The sequence below is a fragment of the Solanum verrucosum genome, unplaced genomic scaffold (assembly GCF_900185275.1).
Source record: "Solanum verrucosum unplaced genomic scaffold, falcon-dt-bn FXZP01000033.1, whole genome shotgun sequence".
Lineage (NCBI taxonomy): Eukaryota > Viridiplantae > Streptophyta > Magnoliopsida > Solanales > Solanaceae > Solanum > Solanum verrucosum.
Genome location: NW_026020752.1, coordinates 1,883,487 through 1,902,779, shown reverse-complemented (window position 1 = coordinate 1,902,779; position 19,293 = coordinate 1,883,487). Strand labels below are relative to the sequence as shown.

General features: G+C 40.2%; 1 protein-coding gene across 1 annotated transcript; it reads left to right on the top strand.

Moving 5' to 3' along the window:
- The first annotated feature begins 813 nt into the window (after nt 1-813).
- On the top strand, nt 814-1,698 carry LOC125812760 (uncharacterized). The gene has a single exon (XM_049492236.1). It carries the CDS (start codon nt 814-816, stop codon nt 1,696-1,698), a length of 885 nt encoding a protein of 294 aa, XP_049348193.1.
- Nucleotides 1,699-19,293: the final 17,595 nt, after the last annotated feature.

Genomic DNA, 19,293 nt, shown 5'->3' with positions numbered 1-19,293 from the left:
GTGCTAGAAAATGTTTGTGAACCCAAAGAAGTAAGAAGAGTGTTGAGACTTGAGGAGGGTTCTCACCCGAGCTACTTAAAGGCAGGTGGGAATCAAGGTTGGAACTCGCATAAGGAAGAAGAGAGAAGACAATACTATTAAGATTGGAATGAAAACAATGACTCTTGAAGGAGAGAAGAGAGTCATGAAGAGTGCCACACGCAATCAAGTGACAACCCAAGATCAAAGGGTAGTTCGGGTAACTTACGAGTGGATGAATCGTTGTTGTGTATCCTAGACAAGGTTGAAAGATCTGATGACATGCTTAAAGAGATGAAAGTTAATTTCTCATCATTGAATAATAGAGTGAATTCTCACGCTGATGCAATCAAACAACTTGAGGGTCAACTAAGCCAACTTTCAGCACAATTGGAACCTAAAGTATTTGAAAAGGGTGAGGCTGAATGCGCAACAACTTTGAGAGCTTATTGTGACAAAGAGTTGGTTGTTGTGACTCGAACTGGAAAGATAATGGTTGGTAATGTGAAGGGTAATAATGGGATGAACGCTCATGAAGAAGAAAAACCCGTTCAAGCACCGAAAAGTGATATGCTAAAAGAGAAGGAGAAAAATCCTAAGCAAAGCCCCGCTGAAGAGTTGCAAAAAGATGAAGAAAAGGCTACCTCAACTCCAAAGATTGTGCAACCTCTTCCCAAAATAGCTCCTCAATTTCCTTAACGTCTCAAAAAGAAAAATGAGGATGAGAAGTTCAAGAAGTTCCTATCTGTGTTCAAGATTTCTATAAATCTTCCGTTAGTGGAAGCATTATAAGAGATGCCGGGATATGCAAAATTCATGAAGGAGCCGGTCACTAAGAAGAGAAACATGGACTTCGAAACAATTGAAGTTTCTCATAATTGTAGTGCCATTATGACTAGCGAGATAATTACAAAGAAAGAAGATTCGGGGGCATTCACTATCCCATGCACCATTGGTATGCTTCAATTCGCTAAAGCTTTATGTGATTTGGGGGCAAGTATAAATTTGATGCCCTACACAATCTTTGAACAACTTGGGCTGGGAGAACCAAAATCCACAACAATGCGGCTTCTTATGGCGGACCGATCGATCAAGCACCCCGTTGGGATATTCTATGACATATTGATGAAGGTTGATCGATTCATCTTTCCCGCTGATTTTGTTATTCTTGATTGTGAGATTGATGTTGAAGTTTTTATTATTTTGGGGAGGCCATTTTTAGCAACCAGAAGAGCTCTAGTTGATCTTGAAAGTGGGGAGTTGAAGTTCCAGGTAAATGAAGATCGGGTCACCTTCAATGTGTGCAAATCAATGAAGCAGCCTAGTGATATTCATGTAGTTTCAACGATTGATGTGATTGATGAAGCGGTGGCTAGTGTGAGCGAACTGATGTGTATGGGGAAACCTCTTGAAGGTGTTTTTTCAAATTATGATGAAACCGAAGTTCAATGGTATGATGAAGTGGTGGCTGCTCTATCGGGATTAAGTGAATACTCAAGGAACCCATTGAAGCTAGACATTGATCTAAAGAATCAAGAGAGTCCTCCCGCTAAACCATCCACAGAGGAACCGCCAAAGCTTGAGTTGAAAGTGCTTCCCGCTCATCTTTGGTATGCATTTTTTGGGCGAATAATACCTTGCCCATTATCATTGCAACTGGCTTGCTTGAATGTCAAGTGAAATTGCTTCTTGAGGTGTTGAAAAGGCACATCAAGGCACTAGGATGGACTATCATTGATATCATAGGTATTCCACCTGGGATTTGCACACACAAAATCCAATTGGATAGCGAGTGCAAACCAAGTGTTGAGCATCAAAGAAGATTAAACCCATCTATACAAGAGGTGGTGAATAAAGAGATCATTAAATTGCTAGACGCAGATGTAGTGTATCATACTTCAGATAGCAAATGGGTGAGACCGGTACAATGCGTACCCTAAAAAGGAGGCATCATGGTGGTCCCGAATGAGAAATGAGAACTTGTCCCATGAGGTCGGTTACCGATTGGAGAGTATGCATGGATTATCGAAAGCTCAACTCTTGGACCGAGAAAGATAATTTTCCAATGCCTTTTATGGATCAAATGCTTGATTAACTTGCGGGCCGTGGATGGTACTGTTTCTTGGATAGCTACTCCAGATACAACCAAATCTCTATTGCACTGGAAGACCAAGAGAAAACCAGTTTCACATGTCCCTACGGGACTTTTGCCTTCAAGAGGATGTCGTTTGGATTATGCAATGCTCCAGTCACATTTCAATGGTGCATGCTTTCTATTTTTGCTGACATGGTGGAAGATTCGATGGAAGTATTCATGGATGATTTTTCAATTGTAGATGATTCATTTAAGACATGTTTGGCTCATCCTGGGCAGGTCCTTCAAAGGTGTGTGGAAACCAACTTGCTCCTCAATTGGGAAAACTGTCATTTCGTGGTAAAAAAAGGCATAGTCCTAGGTCACAAAGTGTCACAGAAGAGGCTCGAGGTCGACAAAGCAAAGATTGAGGTTATTGAGAAGTTGCCACCACCTATATCTATTAAAGATATTCGATTTTTTTGGGGCATCCAAGGTTTTATAGGAGATTTATCAATGATTTTTCAAAAATTGCACATCAATTGTGTAAGCTATTGGAGAAAGAGGAGAAGTTTCTTTTTGATGATGCTTTCTCAAAAGCTTTTCACTGTCTGAAGAAAAAGCTAATCTCTACCCCCGTGATCATCAGTCCAATTGGTCCGAACCATTTGAGGTGATATGTGATGCAAGTGGTACTGCTCTAAGAGTCATGTTAGGGCAAAAATGCAACAAGTTATTTCATCTAATTTATTATGCTAGCAGGACACTGAATGGAGCACAACGTCATGCAATACATATTGCCCCCAAACCATTCATTCACGAATTTCAATGTATTGATGGTTCATTCTCAAGGATGAAGGTTCGTGGGGTTGGGAAATGCGCTTTAAAGGTGCTCCCAACTGTGCAACACCCTGTGTGGATGATAGCTTGGAGCGTAGGAGGTCCAATGAGGCAAGGAGGAGGAGTAAATGAAAGTGTTGCTCCATTCGGCGAGGTGCCAGCCATTTTGGCGATTTGCCGAACCCCTTTGGCGAGGGTTCCAGGATCGCCAACTTATCCAATGAGCTGCAGAGAAAAAGCTACCCATTTGGCGAGCATGGAGGGCATTCAGCACATTGCCTTTTGAACCCCAAACTGCTGAAAGTTACAGTAAGCCATCCAAGGAAAAGCCAATGAGCAGGGTTTCTCGCCGAACCCATTTGGCGGATCACCGAGCCATTTGGCAAGCCCGACTTGGCTTGCCCATTGGCCCATTTTCGGGTCACTTTTGGGGCCATCTATGTAATAATGCCTAACACTATAAATAGGCCTTTAGGGTTTCATCTTAGACTTAGACTTGTTTGAATATTAATGAATGATAAATTTAACTCCTTGTGTAAGTGTTGAAAGCTTGGTAAGCTTTTGTTGAACATTGTTTAGAAATGAGGGTTACTTGGGATATCGATTCCCTTGAGGTCTTCCTAAGAGTTAGGTGCTTCTTGTTGGATTAATGAAGTGAGGTCTTTGGGTTTAACATACCCATAGGTTGCTCTTTGTTTCCTCTTGTTGTGTCTATCTATTTATCCATATTAGGTGCTTGTTAGGATCTAGATAGGAGGTTATTGGATTTAATACATCCTTTAGTTGCCAATTGTTTTTTATTTTGTCTCTTCTTCTATCTTTCTTGTTTTTCGTTGTTTATTGTGATTCTTCTTGTGAGAATTGTATCATTTGGTATCAGAGCCGAGCTTAGTAGCATTCCTACGATTCTAGTCTTGAGTTTGTTGCTACAAAAAAAAATTGTTCAAAATGTTTTTGTGCAAATTTCTGAAATGGGCTTGTTGATTTGTGTCTTGTTTGAAGTTTCCAAGGTTGGATTCGTGTTCCCTAAACTTATTTGAGTTTAGATCTGAGATTTGGTGAAGTTTTGTTCACTATTGAAGTTTCCACCATTGTTGGTTGAAGAATCTTTGAAGAAGACGAAGTGGGATTTGAAATCTGGAAGTTTTGGCAAGGAATTGAGTGCTAAAAGGTATTGGGGTTTGTTCCCTATATCAAGGAGAGCATTCACCTAAAGTTTCGTGAAATTCCGAGCTAAAAATCTTCGGGGTTTTATTTTGGGTCTTCATAGTGTTCTTGAAGATCTTGAAGAATATTCAAATCTTCAAGAAGGGAATATTTGAAAAGGGAAGTGTTTGATTCCAAAAAGTAAGAAAGAGAAAGTGTTTGTAAAAAGAGAATTTACCAAAAAGGGTAAATACTAAAGGCCAAGGAAGAGGGCAGGACCACCAAGGTTCAATTTTCAGAGTCTAGGAAGTGCAGCTTGAAGAATTTGGGCGAATCCCGACTTGGATCGCCCATTCCACTCGGCGCCTCGCCCTTTGGGCAACTAGGTCGCCGAGTTGGACCTTACTTTGGTGAAAACACTGGAAATTTCGGCGAGCTAAGCCCTGGTCGCCGAATCCATTCGGTGCATCGCCGAACTTCCACCCAGATTGCCGAGTTTCCTTGTCCGTTTGGCAAGTGTGGTGAGTCAATCTTCAAGTTGGCGAGCTGAACTTCACGTTAGGCGAAGAAAACAGTGCATTTGGCGATCGAAAGCTCATGTTGTGACCCTTTCTTCTTAGGTTTGTTGTCAAGAATCCTTAACTGATTTTCAACTCGTAATTACTCTACTTGTTGACTATTGGTTCTTGAATTCACTTCCTTGTTAGTGCTTTTCTTTTCGTGTTTTTTTCGTTTTACTTCGTAGTGAATTCTTGACTCAAGTCTGTTTGCTTTAATTGAGTCGTCCATTCTTCTTGAAATAAAAATCTACTCAGAGCAAGAGTAGAATCGAGACCTTGTGATCAATTGAGTATAGGTAATCTTCAACATTAGCCGCGCTAATTTGAGAGGCAATCAAACGTGTGTAAACACGAGTGATTGTGAGTTCTTATTTAACGATAACGTTGTTTGTTGATTTGTGAGTTGTCACTTTGTAGGTACACGGAGTTATAAGGTAGCATGCCCCCAATTGCCTCTGACCCAGGTTACTATGATATGAGATGCGTCAAGGGTCTGGGTACTAAAAGGATTGATTTTCCTATCTTTGAAGGAAGACGTAATCCCGAGGCATATCTTGATTGGGAGTGGTAGTGTGAGCAGATTTTCCAACGCCATGATTTGAGAGGACCAGAGTGACCCTTGTATATCCTCTATCATTTGAAGGGTCTTGCATTAGGTTAGTGGACTCAAGAGGAAAGGCTTTGCGCACTCCAAGGAAATACCCACCCATTGACATGGAAAGAATTGAAGAGGCTGATGAGGTTCAAGTATGTGCCAAAAGGGTACATCACGCTTTTCAATATCGATCCAAGAAGACCAGTTCTTAGGACAAAGGTTGGCATTTGTGGGGCTTTGGGACTTGACCTTGTCCTCGATGATGGGTATAATTTGAACTACATCACTCCAGAGGTGGTAGCTTATTTGGGACTACCTCGACTACAAAGGACTTATCCATACACCATGGAGGGATGTAAGGTTACCGATGGGGCAAGAGTTTCTTTCACATGCTGCAAATACTATGAGGAGGTTTGGTGTGATATAATGCCCATGGCTTCTTGTCACTTAAGTTTGGGAGCCAATTGGTTTACTGTACATAGGGTCCCAAACGAGCAGAGTGGGTACAAGTGTGTTGTGGATCATTGGGGAACACCTCTATTTCCTCTTCCTAAAGTGAAAAGTGAGAGATAAAAGATTGAGAGGAGTAAGGGAAAGCAAGGTGGCAACCTTAGAGTGGAAAAAAAAGAGGTTAAGAGGAGTGCCACAATCTCAATCTAACATTTCTGTTCATCCTTCACTTGGTAAGGATTCTTATGTAGGTACAAGCATAATGAATGGAGGAACACAAGTTCCAGCCAAAGAGCCTACAGTCGAAGGTGTGATGGATGCACTAATGGAATGTTCCAACATCTAAGGTAAATAAGATATTTCTTGCGGGAGTCAAGGTACAATAGCTAATCTTAACACTTTTACCATTGCAAATGAACAAAGTGTGAATGTTAACTTGTCTTTATGTGAGACTATTGATTCTTTACCATGTGTTGATAATGTGCTTGTTGAGAATGTGGATACACAAGTTGATCCTATTGATGACCGAATTGATTCTTCTAGTAAGATTGATTTGTGTCCACCTAGTGTTGAACATGTGCTTTGAATGCTAGCTCATTATTTTGTATTGATTGTGTTGATCAACCTGTTTGTAAGTGTAGTTCACTGGTTGAGGGTCCTTGTAATATGATTAAGGAACCTCAAGTTGGTGGCACTAATGAGAATGTTGATCATCTGATTAGTAGTGACTCTTTCAGCATATCTATTGTGGAAGATCCAATTGCTTGCTTTGCTCATAGAGATCATGTGCTTGAAAATGCTTCGAAAACTGATATGTGTCTTTCTGAGGGTCAACTTGCATGTTTTAACTCTTCCCTAGTGGTGGATCATTCCCTCTTTAAGTACAATATCCAATTTGAAGATGATGAAATCACTCCTAGTGATGTACCTAGTGGTGTGAATCTTGAGAGCAATATTGTTCTTGATATCTATACTTGTGATAGTAACCCACTATGGTGTGAGGCTTTCCCTCCCAAAGATGGAAATCTCTTCTTGGAAGGTGAGAGTACTCTTGGGGGGAAGGAATGTGATGAGGAGGAAGATGGTATGTGTTTTTCCGTTACGTGTTCTTCTGGGTGTGTTTCACTCCTTGATAGTATGACCAATGCTTTTGAGCCTATTGATAATTATACACATGAAAACACCCTAGAGGAGGTTGATTTGCGAGACACCTTTCTCTATTACTTGTTTACATATGATGATGCTCATGTTGTTGAGTGGAAATAGTGCCAACCTGATAAATGGATGTGCACTTGATCCTAGTACATGGCTTGCTTTTCCATTTAACCCCAGTAGTGAGCTGAATTGTAGCCTTTGTGTGGGAATGTTTGGTCGAAATGGAAGGCCAATGGTGGTTGACATTGTTAATTTCTTTCCCTACTCAGGAAAGCCCTTCTTGAGGTTTTACCATCCACTTGAAAAGCCTACATTGTGTGTAGGGAAGGATAGTTTCCTAGACCCTTTTTCTATTTCTTACCCTAAGCATGATTTTGTTGAATGTGCATCTCATGGGGGTAGGAGATATTTGCCAAGAGAAGGTGAAGTTTGTACCTTCCTTTACTATCTCTTTGCATATAATGAAATCCCTAGTTGGATTAAATGTGCATTGCATGTGGATCAGGGAGTCATTGTGTTCTACATTTGTTGGTATGATCCGGTTCTGTGGACATCCTATTATTTTGATCCCGGTGAATGCATGAAGGTATTTGAACTAGTGGGAGTATCATCTTTTGGGTGGTACTACCATGTTGTTGAGAAAAATAACCATTGTCCTTGTTCTCCATTTGTGGGCTTAATAGCCATGGCAATAAAGGATGTTTGATTAATCCTTGAGTTTAAGTCTCCTCGGTTAAATATTTTAAGTACTAACCTTTGTACTACCCATCATGCTAAGAGGATAAGTTTGTTGCTTATGATCTATATGGTTTTACAGGGTTTGGATTCGAGGACTCATTTTTATCTACTTGCATATGATGATACTCATACTTGTGTGGGTTGTATATCTTATGATAGTAGTGGTTTAAAAAATTAGGCAAATGAGAGTCTCCTTGACTCGATGCTATACGATCCTTTTCCATTTGACCCGAGTGCGTCCTTAAGTGCATTGAATGTGGTAGTAACACCTTCTGTCATTTGCATGATTCTTCCGTGGTGTTATTATTTGATCCAATGTACTTGAATGAGGTATGTTTACCAATTTGGGTGGGGAATACTTATGTACTTGAACCTACTCATGAATTGAGAATAATTACTCTATTAAAGTTATTTAGTGCATTGGATGGGATCTTAACTTGGGTCAACACTACTTATGCCTTCACACTTAGGTATGAGAGTGTTCTTTTGCTGGTTGACATAAGGGAGGCCTTGTGCTTATTTGGATGTGGAACCAATGTGAGCTTACATATGAAGTTGTTTAAGTGTATTGGTTCCTTCGCTCTACCCCTTTTTCAATGTTTCTTAGTCAAGTATCTATTGCTTTGATGGGTTACGAACCCTTGGTTGATATTTTTGATGCTTAGTTATATGTTAAATTTGTGCATCTTTGGCATGGTGATGAAAATGTTATTGCTAACGCTAACCCTCATGCCATGATGATCTTTGTACTGTTTGCTCCCCCTATGGTTTTGCAAGGTATGGATTCGAGGATGAATCCTTTTCAAGAAGGGGAGAATGATGCAATACAGATTACCCCCAAACCATTCATTCACGAATTTGAACGTATTGATGGATCATTCTCAAAGATGGAGGTTCGTGGGCTTGGGAAATGCGCTTTAAAGGAGCTCCCAACTGAGCAACACCCTGTGTGGATGATAGATTGGAGTGTGGGAGGTCCAACGAGGCAAGGAGGAGCAAAAGAAAGTGTTGCTCTATTCGGCGAGGTGCCAGCCACTTTGGCGATTCATCGAACCCTTTTGGCGAGGGTTCAAGGATCACCGATTGATCCAATGAGCTGCAGAGAAAAGCTACCCATTTGGCGAGCATAGAGGTAATTCGGCGCATCGCCCTTTGAACCCCAGACCGCCGAAAGTTACAACAAGCTATCCAAGGAGAAGCCAATGAGCAGGGTTTCTCACCGAACCCATTTGGCGGATCGCCGAGCCATTTGGCGAGCCCGACTTGGCTCGCCCATTGGCTTATTCTTGGATCACTTTTGGGGCCATCTATGTAATAATGCCTAACACTATAAATAGGCCTTTAGGGTTTCATTTTAAACTTAGACTTGTTTTAATATTAATGAATGATAAATTTAACTCCTTGTGTGAGTGTTGAAAGTTTGGTAAGATTTTGTTGAACATTGTTTAGAAACGAGGGTTGCTGGGATATCGATTCCCTTGAGGTCTTCGTAAGAGTTAGGTGCTTCATGTTGGATTAACGAAATGAGGTCTTTAGGTTTAACATACCCATAGGTTGCTCTTTGTTTCCTCTTGTTGTGTCTATCAATTTATCCGGATTAGGTGGTTGTTAGGATCTAGATTGGAGGTTATTGGATTTAATACATCTTTTAGTTACTAATTATTTCTTATCTTGTGTCTCTTCTTCTATCTTTCTTGTTTTTCGCTGTTTATTATGATTCTTCTTGTGAGAATCGTATCACAACGTAACTACACTATTACTGAACAAGAGTTATTAGTTGTAGTTTATGCATTTGAGAAGTTCATGGCATACTTGTTGGGCACTAAGGTGGTAGTTTATACTGACATGCAACACTACGATATTTGATGGCAAATAAATATGCTAAGTCGAGGTTGATCAGGTGGGTTTTGTTGTTGCAAGAGTTTGACTTTGAAGTAAAAGATCGAAAGGGATGTGAAAATCAAGTGGCATATCATTTATCGCGGTTAGAAACCAATGTGACCAACCCCAAAGAAAGGGACATTGTGGCTAAATTCCCAAATGAAACAGTGATGAGACTGACCCCAAGCAATATCCCTTGGTATGCCGATCTTGCTAACCATGTGGAATGTGGAATTATACCGAAGGATATGAACTTCTATCAGTGGAAGCAATTCTTGTTTGATGTAAAGAAATACTCTTGGGATGAACCGTATCTGTTTTGAGAATGTGCATACCACTTCGATGCTTACCAGAAGAAGAAGTCAATGCCATTCTTAATGTGTGCCACACATCACCTGTTGGTGGACATCACAGTGGGGTGCTGACAGCAACAAAAGTGCTTCAAAGTGGTTACTATGGGCCATCTTTATACCGAGACGCACATGAATTTGTGAAACAATGCATCCCTTGTCAAAAACAAGGTGGGGTATCAAGAAAACATGAATTGCCTCACAATCTTATCTTAGAAGTGAAGTTGTTTGATGTTTGGGGTATAGATTTCATGGGGACGTTTGTGAGTTCTTTCGGCCACACGTATATTTTGGTGGTAGTTGATTACGTGTCTAAATGGGTTGAAGTTGTAGCCTTGCCCAACAATGAGGGTTAAGAGTGTGGTGCAATTCTTAAAGCGATATATTGTTGCACGATTTGGCACCCCACGAGCTATCATTAGTGATGGGGGCTCTCACTTTTGCAACTGGGTGCTTGCCTCGTTGTTAAGTAAATATGGAGTGAAACATAAATTGGAAATTCCTTACCATCCACAAACAAGTCTCAAACCGCGAAATTAAAAGCATTTTGGCAAAAACAGTGAATGCAAACTGGATGGATTGGTCCAACAAATTAGATGACTCCCTATGGGTAAATTAGATGTTAACATACCAACTGGTGTTTGGAAAGGCTTGTCATCTACCAATCGAGCTTGAGCATAATGCCTTATGGGCATTGAAGACACTAAATCTGAATTGGGAAAAGGCTACAAAAGGGAGAGTAAACAAACTCCACGAGTTGGAGGAATTCCAATTTAGAGCATATGAAAGTTCAGCCTTGTATAAGGAGAAGATGAAGAGGTGGTACGACGCCAAAATCCTGCACCGACAGTGAATTTCAAGTCGGTGACTTTGTGCTACTCTTCAATTCCCGGTTGAGACACTTTCTTGATAAACTAAAGTCTAAGTGGTCAGGCCCATTTAAGGTGACACGAGTGTTCACAAATGGGGCAATTGAAATTGAAGGAAAATAGGGTCCAACTTTCAAGGTGAATGGGCAATGCTTAAAGCTATATTTTGGAGAATGTCATGAGATTGTGGTGCTCGAAGTGGTGTATTTGGAAGATGCTTGAAAGCATTTCCACGTCGTGCCACGACGTTAAATAAGGCGCTTCTTAGGAGGCAATCGAAGCGTTAGTTGTTTTGAATAATGTGTGTTGAATGTGCATGAATAGGTAATTCTGTGATGCTAGGATCACTTCGGTGAACCGCTAAGCGGACTTGGCGATCGCGACTTGGCTCACAATCTTTGCATGAAGAGTGAGCTGAGACTCTGGAATATTTAGTGACGTATCCATGCCACTCGGTGATGCGCTGAAGAGATTAGGCGAGCTCAATTTCGACCGCCCTTTGTATCATCCTGAAGGGTCGGCCTTTTGGAAAATTTGGCGATGATTTAGTACACTAGGCGATGCGTCGATGTTGTTCAGCGTACCTGATTTTGACAGCCTTTTGGTCCCAACTGGGGTGGTAGTGTTCTGGATGTTTCGGTGAGCTGCATGCAATTAGGCAATGCACCGAAGGGTTTAGCGCCCTTCACATTATTCCGCCGAATGGCCACATAGTGAAGATTCCTCCTAACCCTATTTTGTTTGTTTAGTGCTTTGTTTTCTCATTTTTTATTTGTAGTTTGTGTTCGTTCATTTTTACATTGAGGACAATGTTGAATGTTTTTGGTAGGGTGGAGACTTGTTAAGAATACCATATCTAGGGGTGTTTGAATGAAGCTGTTCTCTTGTATTTTTGAGTGTCGATTGTGATAAATATCGATGACTTGAATAGTGCTCTTAATTGAACGATATGGATGTGTGTCTACGATAAGGCAAACTAAGTTACATAGACAATATGTGTACTTTTAGCATCTCGTTGTGACTAGCCGATTGTCGATTAAGTCTCTTGTGATGAATATTGCACGCTAGCTAGAAAGTGTGGAGTCTTGTTTGATAACTGTATTGAATGTCTTGTGTGGTGATGTTGTCTTTAATATTGTGTTCGATGACACCTAGAATTTGCCCCGTTGGTCTGATTGATTGAGTGAAGCAAGCAATTGAAATGGTCTTAGGCAAAAGTTTTGAAGAGTGAACCAATTTGACAATATACCTCTTTGTGGCCAACCTTGTGAGAAATGTGAACCTTGGTTGGAACCTTTTGCGGCTGTCCTTTTCTTTGGAAGAAACTTGAACAACTTTGACATCTTTATCCCATCACCCATTACCTTCATGAAGTATTGGGTCATTTGAATAGCTAACTTAGGCCAAAAGCCTAAGTTGGGGATGTGGTGAAAAAGAAGGAAAGTCAAGAAGTGTGAAAAATTCCCTCTTTGATGGATTGTTTTGAAAAAGATGGAACCCCTCCATAAAAAAAAGAGAAAAAGAAGAAAGAAAAGAAAAGGATTGAAAAAGAGAAAAAGTTGTGAAATAAAGTGTGTGATAATAGTAAAAGAAATGGGGTATCCGGTGATTCATGTTTAGTTGAATAATGGAGTGGATTATGAACATGCTTGGATGTGAAAGAGAAGGAGAAAAAGTGATTTTCAGGCCATACTTCATGAAGGTAGAAGCCACTAAGCCTAAATGACCAAACCTTTACACTCAGCCCCATTACAAGCCTTAAAAAGACCTTTGTGATCTTGAGTGAGCTGAAACAAGTATTGATTGGAAAATAAGGGCTAGCCTATGGGTGGAGTCATGCATGTGTTCATCTTTGTGAATATAAGAGCTGTATGTGGTGCCAGAACCTTAAATTATTGAGAAATTTTGTGTGAATATGGAATCATCTTTGTTGTGAGGGCATTTGAATACTTTGTTGAGCTTGAACTTGCATTTGAAGCAAGCATTGTGAGCTTGAGTACACTCGATAACGGTGAGTCACAATTTGAATTTTTGAGTGCACAATTGAGCATTGTTTGAGTAGTTTGAACCTTTTGTGTGCATTTGTGTTGAGTCTTAAGCAACACTGTTGGTAGACATCCTTATTGAAATGATTGATCTTGAGTTTTATTTGAGGACAAGCAAAAGCTTAAGTTGGGGGTGTTAATGAGTCTAACATTTCGACTCATCTAAGTCTTTGTTTTGATAGCTTAAGTGTCCTCAAATGCCTAATTTATGCTCTAAGCTATTGTTAAAGTGTGGATTTGCAGTTATGAAGGCTAAAGAGCAAGGCAAGGACAGTACCAGGCGAAAAAAAGGAACAAGCAAGCTGAAGAAGTGAAGAAAAGTGATCCTGGGGATTGCTAAGACCACTCGGTGAACCGCCGAGTGGCTCTTTAGCTCGCCCAAAGTTACAGAATATCGCTCTTGAGATGAGAAATATTGGGTGAAGGACATTCCCTTTCGACGATTTGTCAATTGGATCGGCGAAGAAGGGTTAGTTTGCCGATAGTTACAGGATGATCAACGAAGATGCAAGCAGATGGCGATCCAAAGGAGCAAACGGTGCATCGCCGAACCCATCGGCAACCCCAACATAGATCGCCTAAAGTGACAGTGCACTATAGATTAAAATTCAAGATAAGAAGGCGATGTACATGAGCAATTGGCAACTCGCCGTCCTATTTGCGAGGCGCGGCTTACCTCACCGATTTACCCCAAAGGCCAAATTTTGAAAGGGTATAAATTATTTTTTCGAAAGAAGAGAACGTATTCAGACATTGTAAGAACTCATACTTAGATCGAAAACATTGTTCTTGTTTAGTTTTGAAGCATTTTCCAAGTTGATTTCGAATTGGGTTTTGTAATTGAAGCTACATTGAATCATTTTAAGGGTTTGGAGATCAATACCCAGCCATGGAAAATGTAATAGGTATTGAATTCTAATTTTTATGATGAATAGCTAAAAACCCCATACTTGGGGTGTGTGACTATATGACTAATTGTCTGATTTAGCTGATGGGTGTTAGGGATTATTGATCTTATTGCTATTTTGAAGTGGGTTTGGTTTATAACTGGTGTTAAATTGATGAATTGGAATCCTTATTTCAATTTAACTTAGTGTTTTATGCTTGCTTGAGAGAGAGGTGTAAAACCAAGGTTATAAATTAGCATTTGTAGTTATTGGGTTATTGTGGGTTCAACTCGAGAGAGTGAATTTTAAGCTGAATTCTCAGCTCAATTCTACCCATCTAGCTCGTGAGCTAAAGTGAGGTTTTGGGTTGCTTATAGTGTTAAGCTTGTTGAGGTTCGAGAGAACTCACTTGATTTGTAATAGTTGTTTGAGAGAAAGCTATTACATCTAAGGTCCAGCCTACCCGCTAAGATTTAGAAACCGTTAGTAATTATCAAGCACCAATTTAGCGAAATTAATAGTTGGTTGGTCATGCTCCTGAGTATCTCTTAATTACTTGATTTTCCTGTCACGACCCAAGCCTAGGGCCTAGACGTGACCGGCGAATGGGGAACCCGAAGGAACCCCAAACAAGCCTCATAGCGTATCTTACACATCATTGGTCGCGGAAGCAATTAAAATGACCATAAGCGATAAGCATAATCAAGGGGGAAATCGGGACTAAGGGAGCAAGAAAAAAGAAGAAGAAATGATACATAAATACCATAGATGAATCAAGCTCAAACATAATACACAACTTGTCCAACACCACCTCTAAACATAGGTACTTTAGCGGGGGCCAAGACAAACAACTGGGCTCACCCTCATAGTCAAAACATAACTAAAATGAAAAGTCTTATACATAGCAAAAGATCATAAGCAACGTCCCCGGAATGGAGGACTCACCAATAACCTTGATAGAAAATCGTATTAGCCACGCGGAGGACGAGGGTCAAGCGGTGCTCCGGTCCCTACTTGGTGACATCATGTAGGCATAGAGTATGCGTTAGTACGTTTGAATGTACTAAGTATATGGGATGCAATGCAATGCAACAAGGGATGGACATCATAGGCAAAATGCATAATCGTACCCGATAGATAGCATATTAATGAGATGATATGTATAATGATGCTTATATAAAAATCATATTTAGTAGGACATAGTATATGTGTAGTGAGTGACCATCAATATAGTATTTCCAAGGCCTACCACCCCCTTGGAGAGGCGAAAGAGGTACAAACCCCTCAATATGGTTATACGGGCCTACTACCCCCCGTACTAGGCAACCAAGGTACAAACCCCTCGATACGGTTATACGGGCCTACTACCCCCCGTACTAGGCAATCAAGGTACCAACCCCTTGATACGGTTACCCGGGCCTACAACCCCCCGAGCTAGGCTTGATCGACTCACACACTATATAGAGAAAATCATATACATGTATCCATTTCATCATCATTTCAATACTTATATAATCATCCGACTCATAGGACGTACATTGGACCTTCCATTTCATAAGAATTCTATAAATGGCATTTTATCAAACATATGGTGGGCTACTTGTTCATGTAAATAAAATCATGTGTTTCAAGAGTACTAAGTCCAACCAATTTCAAAATCCATATAAAACAGCCCACCAACAACATACATATATATATACATATATAACAACCTTCATAATTTGATCATTGAGGCATGAAAACTATAAACATCATATAATCATTCCATTTCATGATAATATACAAAAATAGACCATAATAGGATGTGTAGTAATAATTCCATAATTCAAGAGTTCATAAATGATCATAAGGACCCATAAACTTGAAGTAAAATAGAGGATAAATGGTTGGACTTGTGGAAAGGAAGGTTTCCACAATCAACCCACATACCTCAACTTTGGAGAATTCTTGATGAAGATTGGAATGGAGAATTGCTTGAGATTGAATCTTGAATCCGGAATTAAAGCTTGGGATCCTTGAATTTGGTTGATGATCTTGGTGGAATTTTTGGAGAGGGTTTAGAGAGAGTTTTTGGATGTTTTGAAGTTAAATGACTAAGTATGGATATGTCCCCTTTTTATAAAAACGTCCCAACACTTAGAAAAAAAATTTGAGGCGGGTGAACAGTGTTTTCGGCTACTGGAATTTGCATTTTCTGCCGGACAGGTTTTACGAAAATGGTCATAACTCCTTCATCCTAACTCGGAATGAGGTGAAACAAATTGCGTTGGAAATATAACTCACAGAGCTTTAATTTTGATAGTTTGAGCTCCTTCCAGTTCCCTGTGTGCTGAGAGATATGCCCCTTTAAAGTTGACCCTCAAAATCGCATTTTTTGCGATTTTCGAATTTTGATACGGTTGTTCTAAAATTCGGGTTAGACTCATTTCCCACTCAATTTGACCCCCTGAATAAGAATATGAAGTCGAATTTCTGAAATGATGCACGGATTTTGAGATATATGGAAATTACAATTTTAGGTGTTTTCGAAGCACATTTTCGGGCATTTTTGGGGTCGTTTCATTTCCCCTTGTTGTTTGTGATTTGTTTAGCTGATATTTGACAATTAATTCCCCCATTTGACATTTATGTCAGCCCTTTGATTTATTTAAGCGTTTTCGATAATTTCCATTCCTACAACTGATTAAATCGCATTTACAACTTCATAATTGAATTCAAACTTGTACCGCTCACTGTGGGTTCGACACTAACTCACTTGTTGAGTTTTTTACTATACTATGATCGTTTACACCTAGTACCAGATAAGGTGTAGTTGAGCGTTAATCAACTAGAACCGATAATGCTAGAAGGAATGAGGGAGACAATGTGGGTCAAAAAGTTCCTCCCCAAGCACCTCCTTAAGTTCTGATTGATCCTTTGGATGACAATGTAACAAATGTGATATTTAGGTCGGCTTTCCAAGTGTTGGCTCAAGCCGTGACCGCCCAAGCCAATAGAGAGGTTGTAGTCCCCGTGAACCCAAATGCGGGTACGATTGCAACAAGATGAAGGACTTTACGAGGATGAACCCTCCAGAATTTTATGGCTCCAAAGTTGAGGAAGATCCTCAAGAGTTCATTGATGAGGTCTATAAGATACTTTCTATTATGGGAGTGACTCCGGTAGTGAAGGCGGAATTGTCCGCTTATCAACTCAAAGGGGTTGCTCAGATTTGGTTCAATCAATGGAAGGAGGCAAGGCCGGAAGAAGCGAGTCCTATAGAGTGGGAAAGGTTCAAAAGTTCTTTTCTTGATAGATTCTTCCCTCTTGAGATGAGAGAGGCCAATGAGCTTGAGTTCATTAACCTTCGACAATGAAATATGAGTGTAAGGGAATATGCTTTGAGGTTCACTCAATTGTCCAATTTTGCTCCTTCTATTGTGGTGGATCGTAGGGCTAAGATGAGTAAGTTCTTATAGGGTATGTCCGACATGGTAGTCAAAGAATGCCGCACCGCTATGCTTGTCCATGACATGGACATTTCTCGTCTTATGCTGCATGCCCAATAGATTGAAGAGGAAAAGCTTAAGGAAAGGTCTAGAGAGGCAAAGAGGGCAAGAACAGATGATGGTAACTTTCACATTCTAGGTCTGGTGGACAGGGTCGTTCAAGGTTTCGGCAAAATTTATCTGGGCAAGGTTCTTCTAACAAGGTCTAACAAGAAAGGGTGTCCAACCCTAAACCTCAAGGAGATGGTAGTAGGTCCTTGATACCTACTTATGCTAAATGTGGGAGAATTCATGAGGGTAACTGTCTAGTGGGCTCTAATGCTTGCTTTGGGTGTGGTAAGATGAATTGCAAGATAAGGAATTATCCTTCGGTTGCTAAGAATGAGGGAGATACTATTTGTATTGCTCAACCCTAGCCTTCATCCGGTCCAAGTGGTTCGGGTGCAAATGCTCCTAAGCAAAATTGATTCTATGCTCTCCAATCCCGAGGTGAACAAGAGAGTTCTCCAGACACGGTCCCCGATATGTTAAAAGTTTTCCAAATAGATGTATATGCTTTGCTTGATCCTAGTGCTACTTTGTCCTTTGTGACTCCATATGTGGCCATGATGTTTGATGTGCTCCCCGATGTGTTTTTAGAACCTTTTTCTGTCTCTACCCTTGTTGGTGATTCTATTGTGGCAAAAAGAGTCTATAGAAAACGTCCCATTTCCTTGTCCCATAGAGTTACTCTTGTTGACTTGGTAGAGTTTGATATGTTAGACTTTGATGTCATCCTTGGTATGGAATTGTTACATTCATGTTATGCTTCTATTGATTAGAGAACTAGGGTAGTCAAATTTTAGTTTCCAAATGATCTTATCCTAGAGTCGAAGGAGGGAATTCTATGCCTGTCGAAGGAGGGAATTCTATGCCTAAGGGTCAGTTTGTCTCTTGTCTAAAGGCTAGGAAGATGATTTCTAAGGGTTGTTTTTACCATCTAGTTAGGGTGAGGGATGTAGATTCTGAAACCCCTATTCTTGAGTCGCCCCCCTTGTTAATCAGTTTCTAGAAGTGTTTTCGATAATTTTCCCGGTATTCCTCCCGAAAGGGAAATAGACTTCGGCATTGATCTTCTCCCTAATACGCAACCTATTTTTATTCCTCCTTATAGAATGGCTTCGGTGGAACTTAAAAAGTTGAAAGAGCAGTTGAGAGATTTGTTGGATAAGGGATTCATCCGACCAAGTATTTCTCCATGGGGTGCTCCAGTTTTGTTTGTTAGAAAGAAAGATGGGTCCCTTCGTATGTGTATTGATTATCGACAATTGAACAAGGTGACCATTAAGAACAAGTATCCTTTCCCATGGATAAATGATTTGTTTGACCAACTTCAAGGGGCATGTTATTTCTGTAAGATTGATCTCCGATCGGGTTATCACCAATTGAGGGTGAAAAAAGAAGATATTCTGAAAATGACTTTTAGAACCCGATATGGTTCCTATGAGTTCTTAGTGATGTCCTTTGGTTTGACTAAGGCTCCGGTGACGTTTATGGACTTGATGAATAAAGTGTTCAGACAATATCTTGACATGTTTGTGATTGTGTTTATCGATGATATTTTGATCTGAGCGTATTGATCATTTGAGGATCGTATTGTAAATCCTCAAGGACCAACAACTTTTTGCAAAGTTTAGCAAATGTGAATTTTGGTTAAGGTCCGTAGCTTTTCTTGGTCATATTTTGTCAAGCAAGGTATTGAGGTAGATTCTAAGAAGACGGATGAGGTCAAGAGTTGTCCTAGACCTCTAACTTGTTCGGATATTAGAAGCTTTTTGGGTTTGGCCGGTTATTATAGAAGGTTTGTTGAAGGTTTCTCTTCAATTGCCTCTCGTTTGACATCCTTGACTCAAAAGAAGGCTAGGTTAATATGGTCGGAAGCATGTGAGAAAAGTTTCCAAGAGTTTAAAGATAGACTTCCTTCCACTCCGGTATTAATCTTACCGGAAGGAACAAATGGTTTTGTGGTTTATTGTGATGTCTCGAGAATTGGGCTAGGGTGTGTTCTAATGCAAAATGGGAAAGTTATTGCCTATGCCTCAAGGAAACTTAATGTCCATGAGAAGAATTATCCTACTCACGACCTTGAGTTAGCAACATTTATATTTGTTCTAAAGATTTGGAGACACTATTTGTACGGAGTTCATGTCGATGTGTT

Coding starts and splice junctions, on each gene's coding strand:
- LOC125812760 (XM_049492236.1), top strand. CDS start 814: ATGCCGGGATATGCAAAATTCATGAAGGAGCCGGTCACTAAGAAGAGA.